Source organism: Leptosomus discolor, chromosome 6 (assembly GCF_034619465.1).
Source record: "Leptosomus discolor isolate bLepDis1 chromosome 6, bLepDis1.hap2, whole genome shotgun sequence".
Taxonomy (NCBI): domain Eukaryota; kingdom Metazoa; phylum Chordata; class Aves; order Leptosomiformes; family Leptosomidae; genus Leptosomus; species Leptosomus discolor.
Genome location: NC_141396.1, coordinates 37122544 through 37142013, shown reverse-complemented (window position 1 = coordinate 37142013; position 19470 = coordinate 37122544). Strand labels below are relative to the sequence as shown.

Sequence of the window (19470 nt, the reverse complement as noted above, 5' to 3'; positions counted from 1 at the left end):
ATCCTGTGAATTATATTTTGTAAAATACTGTTTAATACCATAACATACATGACCTAGGCAGTGTGGGCACCTCCCACCCTATGCAGCTTACAGTATTTTCAGATGCAAGAAAAATAAAACAATAATTACAAATGCTTTGTACTGGAGAAGTGGGTACCACTCTCCCTCCCTCCTTCCCAACTGCACTCCCTGGGGTTTTGGGTTTTTGTTTGGTTTTGTTTTCCTTAAATGAGACCAAGCAGAGAAGACCAATGCTTTCTGCTGAGAGGCACCCACACCTTTTGCAGGGGCTACCCCCACAGAGCAGGCCCTGCATGTGAAAGTAATTCCCTATCCCAGAGACCTTCCTGAAAAGCTGTTTAATTATTTAGCCCTGCAAAAGCAAAGCCACCACAGTGAGAGGGAGCAAGGTAGCCCCTTACAGGGGGCAAGTTACAGAGCAACCACCCTATCCTGCATTTTCTGATGATGGCCTCAGCTCTCTTGCGCAGCCCCCACTAGCACTGGCAGGATCACACAGGCACTAGAGCTAATTAAAGAGCAGGAGCAACAAACACCACACCACACTATTAAAAGAGCAGAAAAAAACCCCAGAGCCAAAGCCAGAGAATAAGCAGGAAAAACAACCCTTCAGAACATCTTTAAACTCTTATGCATTTGAAAGCCATTGTAATACAGTAAGTACCCACTGGGCTGATCCCTTCATGATCCCCCGGTGCTCTCTGGGCTGCACAAGGTGTCAGAGCCAGGCAGCAGCAGCCCACCCAAACCAGCACTGGAATGGTGCAGCCAAGCCAGAAGCTGGGAAACATCACCAACTGCAGATACGAAAGCAAAACCCCCAGCACAGGTCCCCAGTGGGCTCCAGGAAGGTGGTCAGCAGCACCTCCCAGCTCTCCAGAGCTTCATACTGATTTAGGAAATACATCCCCAGTCTCTCCAGAAGAGTTAGACTACACCCCTCCCCTCTAACACAGAAGAGACCCTCATACTCTCTTCCCCTACACCTGGTGTGAGCAGCTTTATACCCACTGGGTGCCAATCATGACAAAGAATGCCCTATGCTGCTCAGCTCGTTAGCAGTATTGGCTATGGGCTGCTGATTAAAACAGAGATCTTTCCTTTTTTGCTCCTTGCTGTGAAAGGCAGCTTATGAGGGGGTTATTGAGCAAGTCCGTGGGCAATTTCTTTATTGCTCTTTCCTCAGAGCATGAGAAAAAGCCTTATCCTAAAGATTTTTCAAAAAAAGAAAGAAAACATCAGTAAGGCTGAATGTGGTGGCTAGGCTAGGGGGCAGTGATTCAAATGCTTACTCCAATGGCCCAAGTGATCACATTCACTGGTTGTCTAATGATCTTCATGGGACACAGATATAGGTCTCAAGGTGATCAAAGTACCACCATTTGGTGGCCACAAAAGAAAATAGTTAAGAGAGAATCTATGTTGTGCTGCATCTGTCACTAGGTAGGGAGAGCTTATTAAATGAACAAGGGGTCTGTGTGAAACCAGCAAGCCTTTTCAGGCCTGAAATGTTCTTCACTGACAGCAAAAGCAGTGATATGCTATGCAAAATTGGTCACTACAGCTAAATTATGAATCACAGTGTTTGCCCGGGGCTCCTCAAAACAAGGAGAGGGTAGAATCTAGCCCAGGTAACTGGATCCAAAGGTAGAAGCATTAAAAGTCTTCCAGAGTCCCAAACAACCCTCCTAGGCGGGAGGATAACAGAAAGAAGCAGTTTCCAAACACAACAAATGTATATGCTGTTGTATGTTCAGGAGCTGCTACTGGGTGATGTCTGGCTGCCGATTTACGGGTACCTCTGCACTTCTCTTTCAATTCCTCTGAGCAAAGAAGAAAGAAGGTTGAGAGAAAAGTGATCCTGGCAATAACAAATGAAGCCTGTGTGTGAAAGAAGAGGTCATTTTGGGACTGGGGAGGTGCCCCTTTGGAACTGCAGTACCACAAAAAGCACAGCGGGTTTCATCTCCGCTCTTTATGAAGTGGGATGAATAAGGGCCCAAGTAGCAAGAGCACGTCTCCAGGGTTGCCCTAAGTCATTGCTCTCTAACACAGAACAGGGAAGGCTCTTGCCTGCGGATGACCCTGAGACAACACTGGAAGACTTGGAGACTTCCCCTCTACCAGAGCCCAAATGAAGGGCTGGTTAGTCCTTCAAGAAAGCAGAGCAGGCGTCTGCTAGCTGTGAAATATGGGAGTATATGCAGGGGTGGAACACAGCTTCTCCTCCCAGGCCATGCTCTAACTTCAGTCCTCCAGTTCAGCTTAATAGGAGAGCACCTGGCTGTTAAGACAGCAGCAAACAATCTCCTAGCCCCCAAAACACATTATTTCTGGGTGCAATTCCGTTTTCATTTACACTGGCACAAACCAGAAGTGATGCCTTTGTGCTTGACAGAATTACACTCATGTGAAGACGGACACAGGGGAACCTTTGGACTTTACATGCACCGCAGTATTTCTGAGGAGGGATCGTTTTCCCGTAGGAAGATAATTGCTGCTGTTCTATTCAACTGTTAACCCAGAGCCTGCATTCCCCAAGAATATTTCTTTAAACTCGATGTAACGCATCTATGTTAAGTTCTGAAGGGGCCTTTTCTCCCTTTAAACAGTAATCTACCCAGATGGAAAAAATATAGAAATTGTATATGCTGTACGATAAATGAGATGCATGCCACATACTAAATACTTGAAATGTATGTGTCACTGTTAATGCCTTTTAAAATATTACAGGACCAGTCTTTTCTCACGATGTTTAAGATGTATGGCATGACAGAGTATGCTCTGACTGTCATGAACACTTGCCAATGTTGTAATGTTTTAAGCTCAGCCTACATTGAGTAATACACTTTAAATATATGGGTACAGTAATTTTCAGTCAAATAGGTAACATCTGGGAATAGACCATATGAGCCTGTAACATGTCCAGAAACAGACAGAAAAGCCTGGTGCCAAACCTCAGCCTGAGTTGCAGGGTTTGAGTGGATTTGATGTGTCAGCTAACCAGATTTTATAAGGAAACCCCAACCTATCCCATCAAATGGAGAGATGTAACAAATCATTAGCCAGATTCATAGTCAGAGAAATGCCTTTGGTAAGAATCAAATTCCACCAAATGGATAAAGGCTGCTTTTATTGCCTGAGCTGGGAGTGTCTGTCTGTGGTTAATCAGAGCACAGATGTGTACTCCATTAAATACCCCACAGAGCTGCCTCAGACCCAACTTCCTCTTACAATCCATCAGCCCAAGGAGCAGCATCTCCCAGATGATCTACTGCATTAAAAAAACATATTTCTCATGCCTACCTTTATGCCAGTGTCCCCTTTTTCACCCTGCCCAGCAAAGGAGAGAGGGGGGGGGAACAGAGAGAGGAACAGTGAATGTAAAGAGAAATCGAGCAAGCAGTACAATCATAACAGCAAGGGCCAAACAGAAATTAGCCAAAAGAGGGAGTGCAAGATAAATGCAAGCCCAGGCCTCCAGAGAGGAATGGCTCCTGATAATAACATGGTACCAGCCTGAACACTGCCTGCAGCCCACCCCTCCCTGGGAATACAAGGCAGTTTATTTCACTGGAGTGGATGCTGGAGGTCGCCCGTACTGATGCTTTCCCACATGTTTTGGGTGTAGACAAACCATCAAACTGTTTCATGGACCAGAGTACTCTCATACTCCCAGCCTTAATGCAAAAGCCTCTATAAGCTGAGCTAGTTTTATGCTTTAATGGGGGCCTGTGCAGGGCTGCACTGGGCCCTGGTTCAGGACAGCAAGGAATCACTCTGGCCAAAAATTGCCCAAGCCCTTTACAGAGGAGTGAGTTTTTCTGTTTACATGGCTTATACCAGACTTTAGAACTGCCTCCTGCACCTCACCGTCTGTATTCCTTTAGCGCATCTTAGGCTTGGGTACCAATTATCTGCCCTTGGGAGATGGCCCCACTGACTCTGAGTTTAAGGGTTACCTTGGGGCCAGTAGCTCCAGGGAGGCCATGTGCACCGGGCAGGCCTGACTCGCCCACCTCACCCTAAGGAAGAGAGGAAAGAAAATGGAGGAAGAAGGAAACACAGTGAGCAGCAAGAAAAGGAGCCTGGGGGTTGCCTGAAAGGTCAGCAAAGATGTGAGAGGGATGTCCCGCACAGAGGTGCCAACCACGCACCAATCTACCATCTGGGTCTCTCCTCTGGGAGAGGAGCACCATTCTGCATCAAGAAAGATATTCAGGATACAAAGGATTGAAGGGAGCAGTCCCAAGATTCTGTATCATATCAGAGCTAATATCTTTGCTTAACTCTTTGCCCTCTTTTCCCTTTCCCCTGACCCACTCTCCAGGGAGGATTTTCTCCCCAACTTTCATCCATTCTGTCCACCTTTCCCAGAGAAAGGTCACAACCTCAGGCTCATTCCTCGGAGATCAGTGCAGGCTCTTTGCTTGGTAAGTAAATTAGTCAGACAAGTTGTTTCATGTAAGAGGAGCTTGTAGGAGAGGCCCTCACTGCGAGGTCATTGCAGGGACCCCCTCACTGCTCCTGCATGCTGAGAGCCACCCGCCCGGCGCACACAGAACAGGATGGGCTCTTAATGGAAAAACCGACAGTTCACTGGAAGAAGAGGCAATAAATTGCATCTGTCTGCAGGAGTGGGCTGTGGTCCACGGGGGCTATAATTTCCACTTCCTGACACAACAAAAACTCCTCAGTTTATACAGAACTAATTAAAAAGCTCTCAGGTCTTGCCATTTTGCTTGCAGAGCACCCATAAAGCAATGTGGGGATAACGCGGGACATAGGGCTCCTGCCTGCTGGGAACGTCTGCCTTCCCCTTCTCCAGTTGACATCTCTTTAGCAGTATCTCCTCATTCCCTCTCTCCCCTTTGATCTTGCTTTGTGTCTTTCCCCTCTCTCTCTTTCTGTCTCCTCATTACACCCTCCGGGCTTGACAACCCTGCTGTTAACTAGCTGCTGCTGAAGGCATTCGGACATTGCCAGCTTCTGCCTTTTAACCTGGAGCAGGATTGACTCTTTTCTGCTTTATTCCAGACAGCAATACATAGCCAGAGATTTGGCCCTTTCCACCCTCCTGTTCAGGTCTGGATGCGCAAGAGGTATATTTCAACCTGGAAATGGGTGTAGAGAGGCACACAGACTGGGGAGATGTCTGTACCATAGCTACTCGAGAGATAAAGGTATCTCTGGGTCCAGCCTCTCCTTTTGCGGGTGATGGCAGGGGATCTGTGGGCCTGTCGAAGCCCCATGTTGGGCGAGAGCAGAGCTCAGCAGAGGGCTCCAGAGGAGTCCACAGATTTGCAGCTGAGATCCCACAAGGCTTCCGTGCAGCTTAATTCATTTAACAATACAGAAGCATCCCTACTTACCTTTCTGCCAGGGTATCCCTGAATCCCAGGGTCTCCCTGAAAAAGGCAAAAAGACAAAAGTGAGACTTGATGTGAGAAGGACAAATCCCTGCACTTTTCCTTGGAGCGATGCTGGGAATGAAGGACATTCCACGGGGAAAATCCGCCTTTTGCTCAGTGATTCCACTGAGTTCCTGACCCTTCAGGCCCATGGGTCACTGTTACCTGCACTGGACTGAGCCCTAGCAGGAAAGGTGCAATAAGCACTAGCAGCTGGATAATGCATGCCAGCTCTGCGGCTCCTATCTCCTCACCCTGGCTACATACCTCAAATAAAAACAAATGGAGGTGGGTGGTTGCAGCTGAAAAACAACAACAACAACAACCACTCCCCTACTCACACTTTGGCAAGTGAGTAAATGGGAAACTGCGGTGGACTTAACAATAGCATTGCAAAATCAGTTCCTGAAGCGCTGGTAAATGCTTTGAGAATGGAAGAAGCCAATAAAGCTGTGTGTGGCAAAGAATTTTGCAAGAGGGGCTGATGAGGCGTGCCTTGCTCAGTCAAGATGCAACTCAGACATGTCGCCTGGACAAAACCCATGAGTCAGCACATGGGCCAGGCCCCAAAGGCAATACTGAGCTGCATTAGAAATCTTTCTCAGCTATTTGATGTAACCTCCTTTCCCCCTCCTCTACCTGTCAAAAGGTACACATCTCTCCTTGCCAGGAGTGTCCACCTCTGTTTATCACCTTGCTACCTCTAAGTGAGGCAAGATGTCTCACCTTTGGTCCAGGAGGCCCAGGTGAACCCTGTAGACAAAAATCAAAACAGACACTGGAGTTGGCAAATGTAGACAACATTACATGCACTGCAAGGTGATGGGAGATGCTGGCTGCTTTGGTTTGAAATGCCCCTTTACAGAGACAATTTGCACTGGTGAGCAAAAATAACCCTGATCTATTCTTCATATAGATGAATGCTATCTTAACCCCCACACCCAAAGAAATACATGCCCATAGCACTCCATGCCCCTAGGTCTGGTCTTGCTGACTGTGAAGACCAAAAAGCTGTTTTGCTTTATTGTGCTCCAGAATCTTTTCTGTTTCTCTGGCTTTGCTTAGGAAACTTGTTCCCAGCCCACTGTGCAGCTCTGAAGTAAATCAGGCATTTGCAGCTTCCTCTGACAAGCTAAATAGAGAGAATATATTAACAAACAAACCACTTGTATTTCTAAATGAGAAATAACCAAACAATTTACCTGATATGAACCATGAAGCATACCAGATATGTCGCTTACTTATATTTACATACACAAATATCCATGCAGGAGCTGCCTTCCTGATGTGAGCAGACAGGAGAAAACTACTCTAGACACGCTCTGATATCTATACCACCCTTGATGTTGCCTGCTTATGGTAATTCAAATGCTTAGTCATCGCATCCTTGGCTCTTCAGAGCTCAAAGAGAGATGAGGATGCTGGCAGGACACCCAACTGACCCCTCTATCATGTGTGGAGAGGTGCTTTTGCCTCAGGGGGCAAGGCTTGCTTGTCCTGCTAGCAGGCCTTGAAAACTCTTGGAGATGGTCCTGCAGCAGGACCAGCGTGCTGTGTTTCTCCCTGTAGCTCCCAGGAATGGAGCTGGTTTCTAGTACCCACCTTTCCATCTCTGCCAGGCTTCCCAGGTTCTCCCGCTCTGCCCTGTTGCAAAAGAGAGAGGTACATTAACAGGATTTTCTGCCCTGTCCCCTGACATTTAGCAATGTTATTATTTTAAATGGTGTTTCTGTTTTCACCCTTCTTGGCTGCTTGCTGCCAGCCTGAGTACAGGACGTGGGCAAGACTTCAAAGGGGTCGCAGGGATTCTTATCAGTCAGGTTTCTGCTGTGAGCAGGACAATTACACCCTGTGTGCTACTTCCTCCCCGTGGCTGTCTACAGAGGCTAAGGAGGAGGAAATGGGCATGCTGTCACCCACTCACATGTGAGTGTCCTGATAGCAACAACGCAGGCGCACGTCCCTCCCGCTCCCCTCCTTCCTGGGAACTTCTTCCTCCCCACACATACACATCCCCTGCAAATCTCCTGTCTGTGGCTATCGTGGCTTCAGAAGAGGCAACAAAGGCCAGAGGAAAATGTGCCCTAGAGAAAGAGGAAGCAGAAGGGTTTTTTTGTAATCGGACTTACAGGTGGCCCAGTTGGCCCAGGCTGTCCTGGGGTTCCTTCAGGTCCAGCTGGTCCAGTGGGCCCTGGTGGGCCAGGGGGCCCCGGGGGACCTTGGATTCCCGCTTGTCCTTGTTCACCCTGGGGTTCATTAAAACAAGGGGTTGTCGACGGGCAGAGCAAACCCTTCACACCACCACCCCAAAGGCTGAAGGCAGATCAGCCTGGCTGAAGCAGAAGAGGTAGAAGCAAGTCCCAGGTTAGTGCCAGGAGAGGTTTCCAAGAGTGAGGCAGAGCCCTGCTGAGGATGACTGGGCTGCCTGGGCAGCAGGAGCCAGCACCCCGCAGTTTGCAAAGTCATCTGAGGCCACCTTGTCAGAGCTCTCTTTAAAAGGGATCTACAGATGACTGAGCAGTTGAAAGAGATCTTTTTCTTCGTGAGTCAGAGAAGTACAATTTATATGTCAAGCACCAACATCTCCTGAGCTTCTGAGGAGGCTTTCCAAAGCACTTGACAGTCATATGTGAAGTGAAGCCTCCTGTGACCACACTGGCGCTTCCAGGCAGAGCCACAGTGTATTACCTCAGCCTATTTTTTCCCCTCTGCTATATTTGTTGGACAACACTCCCTCTGTTTTGCCACGGACCAAAAGTAGAAACGCCACAAAACTGAAAGAAAATAACACGATCATCATGGCATTTCTGGAGCCCACCCAAAACAGGCCTATGTACGCCAGGCAGAGCCTGCTTTTGCAAGATTTAACAAGCTGGTGCGTGCGGAGCCACCTGCCATTTTAAGCTCTCTGAACGAAGCCGTTTCAGCCGGTTCCTCCCCAGGCCCCTCAGTAGCCATTCGGCAGCTGTGGCTCATGCCTCAGCAATGTCATCTGGCCCAGAGGACCTGGACTTGGGACCAAGCAGCGCTGAGGAGACAGTGGGTTGGAAGCACCATGTTTGAATACCAGACTGCTGATATATAATTGATGAATCCAGCAAACTCCTTAGGTGCCGTGGCACCCACGCTAAGCTGTTAGTCTCATGGGCTCCCCTCACATTCCCTCTCCCTAGATAAAATATCATGACATCCTACTGTCAGCAACCCAATTATTTAAATTTGAAAAACTCTCCTTGGTGAATTCACAGGAAGGTAGAAATCAAACATAGTCATTTCTCAATTATAAATCAGTGTGCATTTGGGTCTCTGCTGCATTTATCCTCTGTACAGCCGTATACACTGCTGCTGGCTAAAACTAAGTCTGCTCTCACACACTTGTGTGTGCAGGAGAATGCACAAAATCTGGCCCCTGCATGTGTTCCTACCAAGTTTGCTGTTTATCCTGTCTGCCTTCAGTAAAACATGCAGATAGAGGGATGTTTGCTTTATTTAGAATAATAAATGAAAGTAATAAGCTGCAACTTTCATCCCTTCTGCCATGAGCGCTATTTAAAAGAAAATTTCCAACATGCGGGCCAGGCTCACAGGAAGCTCAGTCATGTGCGGAGAAAGAGCCCTTCTCCTCAAGAGAGCCACCACCTCGCCGCCTGACTGGCAGCCCACACTGGAAAGCCTGCTGGGCCAGGCAGGGAAGGTTCCCTCCCTTTTCCCCATTTTGCAAGTGGATCCTGGCTCACCCTGTAGCCCGTGCAAGGTAACACAGGATCCTTCCTGAGCTTCCCTGTCCTCCATAATCAGTGCTATTTAACCATCCTGTAAATGGTCTCATAGCTTTTAAATTTGGGAGGGAATTTGGACCCAATGAAGACAACAGGTTTGGAGGACACTGGAGTATATTTCTAGATTTCCTCTTGCCCTGACCTCTCAGCCCAGCTTCAGAGACTTCCCTCCCATTGCATCTTACAGCACTCCTACCATGGGCACACCATGAGAAGGCAAAGGGGTCTTTGCCTGTCTCCCTTTGTCTCTCCCTCCTCTATTGCCACCTCAGCTTCTCTCTGTCACCCCAGTCCGCGCCCCAGATTTAGGGCACTAAAATGCAGCATGGTGCAGGGAATGGGTGCTGGCACCCCAGCAGGGGACAGGGAGATGGGGAGAGCAGAAGCCCTGCCCCAGCATGGGGAGTGGCTGGAAGGAGTTCATCCAAATTCCCATTCGCATTGCCTCCGCTTTGCTGCCTTGGACAGAGAGTGCTTTGTCTAAGCGAACGCCCATCCATGCAGATCCCTAAACATGCAAAATGTTATTATCACATCATTATTGTCTTATTAATGCGTTCAGCACAAAAAGACCCCCACAGATCTAACTGAACAGTAAGTGGATACGGTAAGTTGGAGATCAGGTGTCATTTTCATCAGATGTCATTCTGTATTTTTAGCTGTTGACTGGAGCTAATTTTTCAGTTCTTTTAAACACCAGTTAGCCACCCTGACTGTGCCCCAGGAATGCAATGCTTGTTCAGCCACCTAACACAGGTCTCCGCTCAACCCATGTCTCTGCTAAGCCCAAGCCCTTGGGCAAAGTGCTCTTGCTGATGTGCTCAGAGGCTGCAGCAGGCTTTTCCTCTCTCAGGCGCTGGTGCTAACATTTATTTTGCAGCCTCATGTTTTTTCTCAGTATTCATTCATACGCTGGGCTCCTGGAATTGCCTGGTGCTGGCAGATCTGTAGGAGTGGATTGCACTTTGTTGCACTTAGAGAGTGAATACAGCAACGGCAAAACCAATCATGGCAAAATTCTCTGGTGAAGTTAGCCTCCGGGGACAGAGGGAATTTGCAGCCCTGGCTGACGACAAGACACAGGGCAGATATTCAAGTTTCCCACTTCATCCTGGATACAAACTTCAGCTTTCAAATCCTTCTCAAGAGGTCAGTCCTTGGCCTCGCTCTCCAGACTGTCACTTTGAAGGGCAACCAGTGCAAGCTGTGGGGCTTTGTGTGCTGCAAATGCTGAATCGATAGAAACTGAATTGAGACCACGGGCTCCAGTGATAAGTTCAGGATTTTGCCAGCACTGGGCAAGGACCAGGCACCTCATGGTAAAGGTCTGTAGTGCAGACTGCAGTTCCCTGCTAGCATCTAACTGTCTAGACAGGCAGCAGGGTGACAAAACCCTGCCACTTAATAGAGGGTGCCCAGCACACTTTTACAGTAATTACAGCAGTTCATCCACACGGGAAAGTTAGTCCCAAGTGATGGAATGAGGGAGCTTAAAGTGGGCTCATTAAAAGCCACGTGAACTCTGATTATGGACACTCTTACTCACTATTCATATGTCCATAATTCCTTTTATGAATTCATTCCCAAACTAAACTAAACTAAACACGAATTATGGTCCTGGAAACCAAAATAAATGTGTTTACACAAAGATTTAATGCAATTTAATTAAACCATTATAAGAGCTTATTCAAACACATTTTCCCAAGTGACTAGTCCTTAGAAGAAGCATTTGCCTAGTCATTCATCTCAGTTAAATTTCACAGGCAGTAGCTGCATTTCAGCAAGAGGTTTCTAACCTCTTCTGGAGATTGAATATGCAGGAACTGATTCCTTAAGGTAGGAGACTGCTTATTGACAGTACTGAGAACAGTTTCATTTCTCAATTCTTTTAGTTTAAAAAACTGGTTTAGCTGCATTTCTTTTTAGCCACATTATCACATCAAAGATTTCCTCCACTTCTAAGAAAGTCCCTCAGCTCTGCCCAAACCTCTTGGAAACCCCTTTGTGGGGGAAGAAAGACAGGTAGCAAGCTGATTAATTGCAAGCATTGGGGTAAGCTTAGAAACAGGCAATAAGGAGAAGTCTACCTGGAAAGTGCGTCTCTTTATGACCGGAGGTGGAGCCAGCCGTACTGAATTGAGGAGAGGTAACAGCTGAAGATCAAACCAGAAGGTCGCAGGGCAAAGGAGGCCGTTAGGGCACCGAGAGTCAGAGAGCAGCCAGGGTACAGAACAGAGAAGAGGGGAACAGAGAGATTGCCATGAAAATAAACCCCCATGTGAGAGCTGCACATGGAGGATGCGCAGCACAGGTACCTGTCGGCAGACCTTTGAGCTCCTCTGCACTGTGCGTTGCTCACAGGGGGACGTGCCACGGCATGGGCAGGGTGGCCACTCGCCAACCTGATGTTTGCACTGCACAGAGCTTTTACCACTTTCTCTGCTCGGAAATAAAATTCACCCGGGGGAATTTTTGACTCAGCTCCACTGATCTCCTCAGGCAATATATACTGCAAGACATCCCCCCACTACCTCTGCTAAGCTCTCTGGTGACAGGACTGCTATTCATCACCAGATTTGAGGCAACTATCAAAATGACAATTTTCTCCAAGTGCAGTTTCCTAGTTCTATCCATCTTCCCTTACAAGAAACACAGTGTATCTCTGGGCCTCATCCTTCCTTGGGGTATGGAAGGGAGTGGAGAGAGGCTAGCTGGGGTCAGCAGCAGGCATCAGGGCCAGATAAGAGGTCCTGGTGTGGTTCATTTAGTTAGGTAGGCACAACCATCATGGCCTAGGGAGAAGACCTGTGCTTTGCTTTTCCTTGTTTAACAGTAACATCAGCCTCTGACTGCTTATAGCCAGGAATGCTGCCTTAGGGCACAAAGCTGACCCGGACACACAGAAATCAAATGCACTAAAGCTCAGGAGCATTTGTTCACCCTTCTGCTGTATCCAGTTTCCACTTGCATGCACGCTGCTGTCACCCTGGCACCCACTGTGCCGGCTCCAGGCCCAGGAATGCTCCTCTGGCCTGATCCACCTTCCTGTTCCTATCAGTTTTCCATTGAAGCTGCTCTTGATTTACACAAGGAGAAGAGAAAGAGGCTTTCTGTGCTCAGACGCAAAAATGTGCCCCCGTGTGCAACATTTCCCCATGTGAGCTGTGTGCTCAGATCTGAGAGATGTGCCCATAGGTCTCCCACCACAATAACTGTACACATCCAACCAGCACACTTCAATCCCTTTAAGCTTTGGTCTTCATGTTTGCAGTGAAAGCAAGGATCCAGTCCTGTTGCAAAGGGAAGTCGCAACCCAATACTGCGGCATCGCCACCCTGTGATCAGGCAGTTGTATTCGGATGCACTGATCCAGACAGCCACAAGCTATCGCAACAAAAGCAGGGCTGCTGGAAAATCAGCTAGGCTGATTTTATCTGAAGGAAATCCTTCTCTTTCTAAAAGACAGTGCAGGAGGCCTCATAGCTCAGGAGACTGCACTGATCTTCTCAAGAGGGATGTTGCTGTAAATCCACACACTAGTTGTACTTAGCATGTCTGTATGAGTGACCCAGACCCAGCTGAGCTGGCTTTGCCTGGCTCCTCAAGTGCTGAAGCGTATCTGAAATTATGCAGCTTGCAAGGAAGCAGAGAGAGGACAAGACCCAGCAATGGATTCAGGTGCAAGTGGGAGTTTAGAGAAAAAACCTGAAGGCTTTTCCATCCAGATCCTGCCCTTGCCCCCTCTGTGTCCCAATGGCAAGTTTTTTTCAGAAGGCAGAATGCAATATTGGATCCACATCTTCGTGCTTTTTGCATCAGAACTGGGTCCCAGTCAGATGGTTACCCACACAAACCTTCAGCGTAAGGATCTGGTTAGAGCGCAGGGCTGCAAGGGTGGTACTTAGGTATTCCTATGGGACAGTGAAGACACATGACACAAACGGGGTCAGTTAGACACGTGGCATTTCTGAGAGCAGACGGAGCACGGCTGGTCCCCCCCTTCTCTGAGCTGAGTGCCCTTCCCCAGGGCAGCATTTTGGAACAGCTCAAACAGCCAGCTCACACCAAATGAGTAGCCCCACACCTGAGCTTGTCCCTCACAGCACTGCAGGCCATACAGACTCATACAGAAAAAAAAATCAGAAACTACAACATGAGACAAGGCATACATCCCAACCTTACATTTCCTTCCTAAGAAAACAAAGATGAACAAAACTGAAACAATATCTCTGTTTTTTCAGGATACTGGTTTTCATTTTCTCTCCCAGAGTGTCTGACAAAGGATCTTGTCAACGAGTAAAGCAAAAGCAAACTGCAATTCAGTCAAATGTGTAGCATTTTTATAAGGCTCATCCTAATTTTCTTTTTGGAAGGAAGAGAGACAACTGCACCTCTGTTGGCTGATTTGTGCTTCCAGCCCCCTGAACTTGTAGTCTGTAACCAGATGCTTCAAGACAGCCCACCCTTGAGCTGATCTGAGGACAGTCACTCTTTCCATGAGCATGTTTCTTCACTGGAATGACTCATGGGCGTTTTAAAACGTCGAACTTGCTGCCCTCATGAGACCAGAAGTACCTCCATGAGAGCCAAGGAAACATCGCTAGGCTTTGCTGGGATGTGAGGCTTTGCGCCCTCCCTTTCCCTGCTGTCACAGTCATGCAGTGTGTCACCCCTGGGGTGCCTACAACCCTGACACACCAAACCAGTGTGCCTTTGCCCCTAGGTCTGAGCCCAGGCTGCTCCCAGTGATGCACAATCTGCATCTCTGATTCCCAGTGTTGCTGCAGGTCCTCCTGCTGCTTTTCACCTTGAGCGCTGAGGACAGTCGGAGCCAAGGGTTGTAACAGGAACCCAGGACATCGCTCGGGTGAACACTGTTGTTAGCTTCTTTTTAACATAACAATCTAGTGAGCCAGCTCGTCTAAATAAACGCAGCTGGCTGACTATTATTGTGCGGAGACTGGCACATACCGCCGGCCCCCTTGTCCCTTGCTGCCAGCCCAGCTCTCTCTCCTGCCTCTGCTGTGCAGAGCATCCAGGAACCTGCTCCCTCGGGGCCAAGGACCAGAGCCCAGCTAATTGTCTAGAGGCCCGTCAAAAACAAACAGAAATCCCTTAAGCCTGTCTCCCTGTACACCCAGATTATAAATTCCAGCCACTTCATATGATGTTGTTCCAATGCCTTTCGAGTGGATTTTCAGCACTCTGGTTGTTTTTAGAGCTGGTTAAATTTTGCCGCTGTAATACCCTCAAACCCCATGATGTACTCTCTCCTCTCTTGGCTATGGTACATGCCAGCCAGGCCAGGACAGAAAGGCAAGTGGGGCAACATCCTGGCTTTCATTAAACAGTTGCTGGAATCAACCCTCTCTCTCTGCTTCTTCGTGGGCAGAAAGCTCACCAGGCTGAGGGACCAGCATGGGGACCAGCTCACCAGTGCCCAGCCAGAACACCACGGCCAGGGTTGGTCAGGGTTACTTTTGGGCAGGGAGCACAACCCTTCCCCTTGTCTCTATGTGGGGATGAGACCAGCACAAGGGAGAAGAAGGGAGGAATGACGATAGAGTTTCCCCAAGGTCTGCAAATCCTACACTGCTCCTGGCCATGCAACTGCAGTGGAGGCTGGGGGAGCAGGACAGAGCTGGTGCAGCAGCACAAGGTGTGAGTGGGTGATCTCTACTCCTCCAGAAACCTCAGGTTTAGTTGGTTTTGGGGTGAGGACATGGACATTTCCTGCTCCAGCATAGAGCATGGGAGGGTCTCTAGGAAGCAGCAGTGACAGCATTTAGCTGGGGGTCAGCCCTGGTGGACAGGAACAGACCGGAGAACCAACATCCCTCCTGGAAAACCTTATCTGCTGCTTTTCTGCGAAACACATCAATCAGCTGAGCGCTGCCCTTGGAGCCCAGATGACGCATCTTGTTAATGAAACGATCCATATTTCCAACAAAAAGCCATTCAAACGAAGGAGGATTAACATGCAGGAAGGCATGGGACAGATGATAATAACACCAATGACTTACCCTGTGTGGGTACTCTACACACTGACCCTGTGAAATAAGGGGATTAAAAGGAAAGAGTTTAAACCATGAACAGAGAGGACCAAAATAGACACACGGAGTCAGATCCAGAAAGTGTAAGTCACTGTGACTATATTGAACCCAGTGCAGCTACAGCAATTTACACCCGACGAGCACCCTGTCCCCTATCCCCAGAGCCCTCTGTTCTTGTTGTATTTCTCAGCCACTCAAAGTTAGAGCAGCAGCAAATCCACCAAGTCCCTTCCCTGCTCACTTTTTACATTTAATTTTCAACACGTCTCCCATTAAAATTACCTTTTCTCCTTTTTGTCCTGGGGGTCCCTATAAAAGAAAAGTGACAAAAAAGCCCTCAGCAAATGAAGTTCAGTGCAAGCAAGGGGAAAGAGATTAGGAGGAGGTGTGATCACAAGAGATGGGATACTTACGGGTTCTCCCCTGGGACCCGAAGCACCCTTTAAAGAAACACAGTCATGAATGCAAGATGGATTGCCGTTTACAGTGACAAGAAGACAAAAACACTCAGTGTATGGAGTAGGTGGAAACTCAGCTTTTTAAAAACAATTGTGGAGAAAATTCCCAAGAGAGATCTGGGTTCCCTTTGTCACTCTGGAGGAGTGAAAATGCACACATGTTCTGGATGCACTGGGGGGGGGATTATTAAAAGGAAAGGGAAAAAAATCATCAGGAAAACACACCCTTATTGTTCCCAGGACCTCAGTTGACAGCACGTCTCCTCGGTCGAGGTGCTGGGATCAAACCAGAAGCAGCCAGGACTGAAGCCTGAGCTGCAACTGCCTGAGCTAGAGTTGTGCAACAGGGGAATGTCAGCTCACCCCTCCACTGAGGAGCAGGGAGGGGGGATCTTCAACATGTGCTTGCCAGAGGGTTATATGGACACTCAAGCTCAAAAACCAAAATTAGCAGAAGAAAACATTCAGCACTTCAGTGAACGAAGGTGACTACAGAGCTGCTAGCTTGGTATACTCTTGGTTTGGGATTTCATTATCAGAGATGTCGAGGGGAACAAGATCTCATTTGGATTTCCATCAAGTGCAGCTTAAGTTTATAATTTTCAACGAAAAGCATTTTAGTACGATGCACACATGAAACAGAGCTTCGGGGGGGGGGGGGGCGGCACATTTAATACAAAAAATATGCTATTTTTGTTGTTGTTAGATAAGTTGAAAGCTGCCAGATGGGTTTTAAGAAATCTTTCCATCAACTTTTACTTCTGCTATGAGGCCAACCACAAAAAATGTGAGCTGCCAGAGTATATTTAAAGAACATAATTGCTAATTGCAAGGAAAACATATCTCATGCGTAACTAGAGAGTTGCTGTTGTGACATGGTGATTCTGATAGCCATTATGTAAAAATTACAGACGTGCATCCCAGTGCTGCCATTATGAAGTTACAGAATTAGGGACCCAGCTAGTGCATTAGCTGAACTAAGATCGCCACCCTGCCTATGAGCTTGTTTCCAGCTGAGAGGCAACGTAATTTCAAACCGAGATGTCACCCACAGACAAACATATGTTTTTTTTTACCATCTCCCCCTTCTGTCCAGGATGACCCTGCAAAAGAAAGAAAACATGTATCAGCTTTGGCCACTGCAGTCTCTAGAAGATGTTGACTTAACCCACTTACCCCTTGCCTCAAGAGGTGCCCACAGGTACTACATCTTGCCAAGGGAGCTTTGCTCACACACCTAATAGGACACCACTCCCTGCTACCCAAAATGCTGAGGACAAAGCTCTGGAGGATGAATATGGGGTGCAAAGGCTCTGCGGGGCATGGCTGAGACATGGTTAAGCCCCTCTCGGGTTGGCAGGGCAGCTTCAGCTGAGTGCAGTGTGCCACGCCTTGCTGGGGCTCGTGTGTGTGTGTGTCCCTAGAGTAGTACAAGAGAGATGCTGCTGGGTCTCTCTTGAGGGTGATGTTCCTCATGGCAAAAACAGGGTCCTGCTGTGGGCAATTAGGTGCCAGAGGTATGTGCTACCAGCTCCTTCTCCACTACAGCATGGCTAGAGGAAGTGTGGTGGGGAACTTCGGCTAAGTGAATGCCTGGAGCTATGTGTTTCATGTCAGCTGGCTTCACAGGGAAGTACCTATATTTCTGCCTAGCTCTCTGAAGGATGGGAATAACTTAGGTCTCTCTCTCTCTACTACAAAGCTGGATTATAAGGAGGCCTAAGGACAGCATGGAGGTCTTCAGGGTCCTTTCTTCTGCTGCTGCAACTCTTTGCAGCACAGCAGCAAAGAGAAAGAAGCTGAAGGGTCAATTTCAAATGAAGCTGTCAGACGTCTAAGGCAGAAGGCCGGTGCCTAGGGGACCTGTTCTGTCTGTCTGATTCCGGGTGGGAGTGCCTGCTAAGGCTTTCCCTGCAGCAGCCAGGCTGTTGGACTTGTGAAGTGCTATTTTATAGATTTGCCTAGAAAGGAAGCAGCTACACTCTGCCTTCCCTAATCTCGTGACTCCTGCATCTCCCCCAAGGTATCTGTGGTATCCTCCTGCCTGCCAACCTTCTAATTTTCTTTTAATCCATGCATGTATATGACACTGCAAAATAATACTCTTAAAAACACACTCTATAACATGCAGGCTGGCAGGACAGTGGGATCTAGCAGTAGGCAGGGCAGAAAGCCTTCAGAGAAGCTATTCGCTTACCGGTTTGCCGTCCAAGCCAATAGGGCCCTGAAATAAAAAAGGAGAAATGATGGGAAATGCTTTCACTAGGGTGTCTGTCCATCTGCCCCAGCAAGCACTGTGTGTCACAAGATTGCCTGGACCGGGGAAAAGGATCCCACCTGGCTGGTCCTTGGCCCACTGGGTACCAGCCCAGCTTCTTGATTGCTTCTGCAGGGACCTGCTCACTGTCAGCCTTTTTCAGCAGCAACAATGGACGCAAGAAGGGAAGGGAGGAATGATTCATGGGCAATTTGCAAAAACCCTCAGCATTTCAAATTTTGCAGCGTCCTGTAAACTAGTTGAAAATCAGCAGTTTTCTCAAGACTTTGATTTTAAAAGGCACCCACTTTTGGGGGAAGAGGAATTTTTGCAAACGATAGAATAATAAAAGTGTCCCAGGGAAGAGGTGACATACAGCTTAGCAACGTGTTGAAGGTACTATTTGATGAGAAACAGGCTCCACAGAGCGCTGTCCCACCCAGCAGTTTCTCATGAACTGGGCTGATTTGTTTTCTGCTCCTCCGAAAGCCAAAGACCACAAAGGCCTGGAGAGATCTGCTTCTCCTCAGTCCAGGAGCAGCTCACGGCCCCCCTTTCTGCAAAGGGCAGAGCCACAAAGCCTGGTCAGAGGGCTCGGAGGCTGCCAATTCCTCCCATTTTCCAGGCATAAGAGTCTTCCCCGCAGACCTGCTCTGGCACATCGCGTGTCCTGGAGGAGCAGCTGAGCTGCCTGGTGGGAGCGGGGATGCAGGGGGTGTTTGTGTTTGCCTTAGGCTTTCTAGTCATCCAGGATAAGTGCATAAGAATAAATAGCAACTGCTGAGTTCTCCAGCAGCCTCAATGCTTCAGAGAGTATTGCCAGCAACTGTAGAACTGAAATGAAATTTGCTTTGTCCTCTCTTCGGCTTGTTTTCCATTCCCTTGCCCATCTGAAACAGTGCTGGAGAAGAATCCCCCCTCATACTTTTTGTCCTTTCCGTTGGCATGACCAGGGTGTTCAGCCTAGCATGGTCCCCAGCTGACCTGCATCGCACAGGGCCCCATTTGGATCACAGACACTTGCTGCTATTGCAATATCACCTAAAGGCTCAATTAAGGTTGGAATTTCACCTACCTAGGGTTTATTATCTTTGTTTGGTGTATTTCTTAGGATGTTTTTCTTTTACTGAACAGATCTGACTGCAACTATGTTATTTTAACACTTAGGGGTTTTTTAAAAATTAATTTCCTTTTGGAATTGTGTGGTTTGCTCTTTTTTTCCTGAAGTATCATTTAAAAGAAAAAAAAAGAAGAAGAAAAGCAAATGAAGAAAAAATTACTTTTTCCAGTGATATCAGATCAGGTCCTTGGTTTCAGACAGAAAGGATGAGATATAGCAAGCACTAATGAGGCTTCCTAGTAATATCGCATACCCATACCTCATAAATTAGCAGTTACACTTACTGGGAATCCAGGAAAACCTCTTGTTCCAGGTTGTCCCTGGGAAGGACAAAACAGAGACAACAGTTTAGAGGTGCTGAAGTGGATTTT

The 19470-nt window shown here is 47.9% G+C and overlaps 1 protein-coding gene across 1 annotated transcript in view; it reads right to left on the bottom strand.

Annotated features, from left to right (window-relative positions):
- Window positions 1-19470, bottom strand: part of COL13A1 (collagen type XIII alpha 1 chain) — a 60987-nt gene that overhangs the window by 35050 nt on the left and 6467 nt on the right. Inside the window, exons 4-17 of the mRNA XM_086467308.1 lie at window positions 19384-19419; window positions 17920-17946; window positions 16799-16825; window positions 15678-15704; window positions 15547-15573; window positions 15235-15261; window positions 13066-13122; window positions 11299-11364; window positions 7562-7678; window positions 7035-7076; window positions 6159-6185; window positions 5394-5429; window positions 3984-4046; window positions 3328-3354 (exon numbers count right to left, since the gene is read on the bottom strand). Coding sequence (XP_086323434.1) covers window positions 3328-3354; window positions 3984-4046; window positions 5394-5429; window positions 6159-6185; window positions 7035-7076; window positions 7562-7678; window positions 11299-11364; window positions 13066-13122; window positions 15235-15261; window positions 15547-15573; window positions 15678-15704; window positions 16799-16825; window positions 17920-17946; window positions 19384-19419 — 606 coding nt within the window. The remainder of the gene's footprint in view (window positions 1-3327; window positions 3355-3983; window positions 4047-5393; window positions 5430-6158; window positions 6186-7034; window positions 7077-7561; window positions 7679-11298; window positions 11365-13065; window positions 13123-15234; window positions 15262-15546; window positions 15574-15677; window positions 15705-16798; window positions 16826-17919; window positions 17947-19383; window positions 19420-19470) is intronic.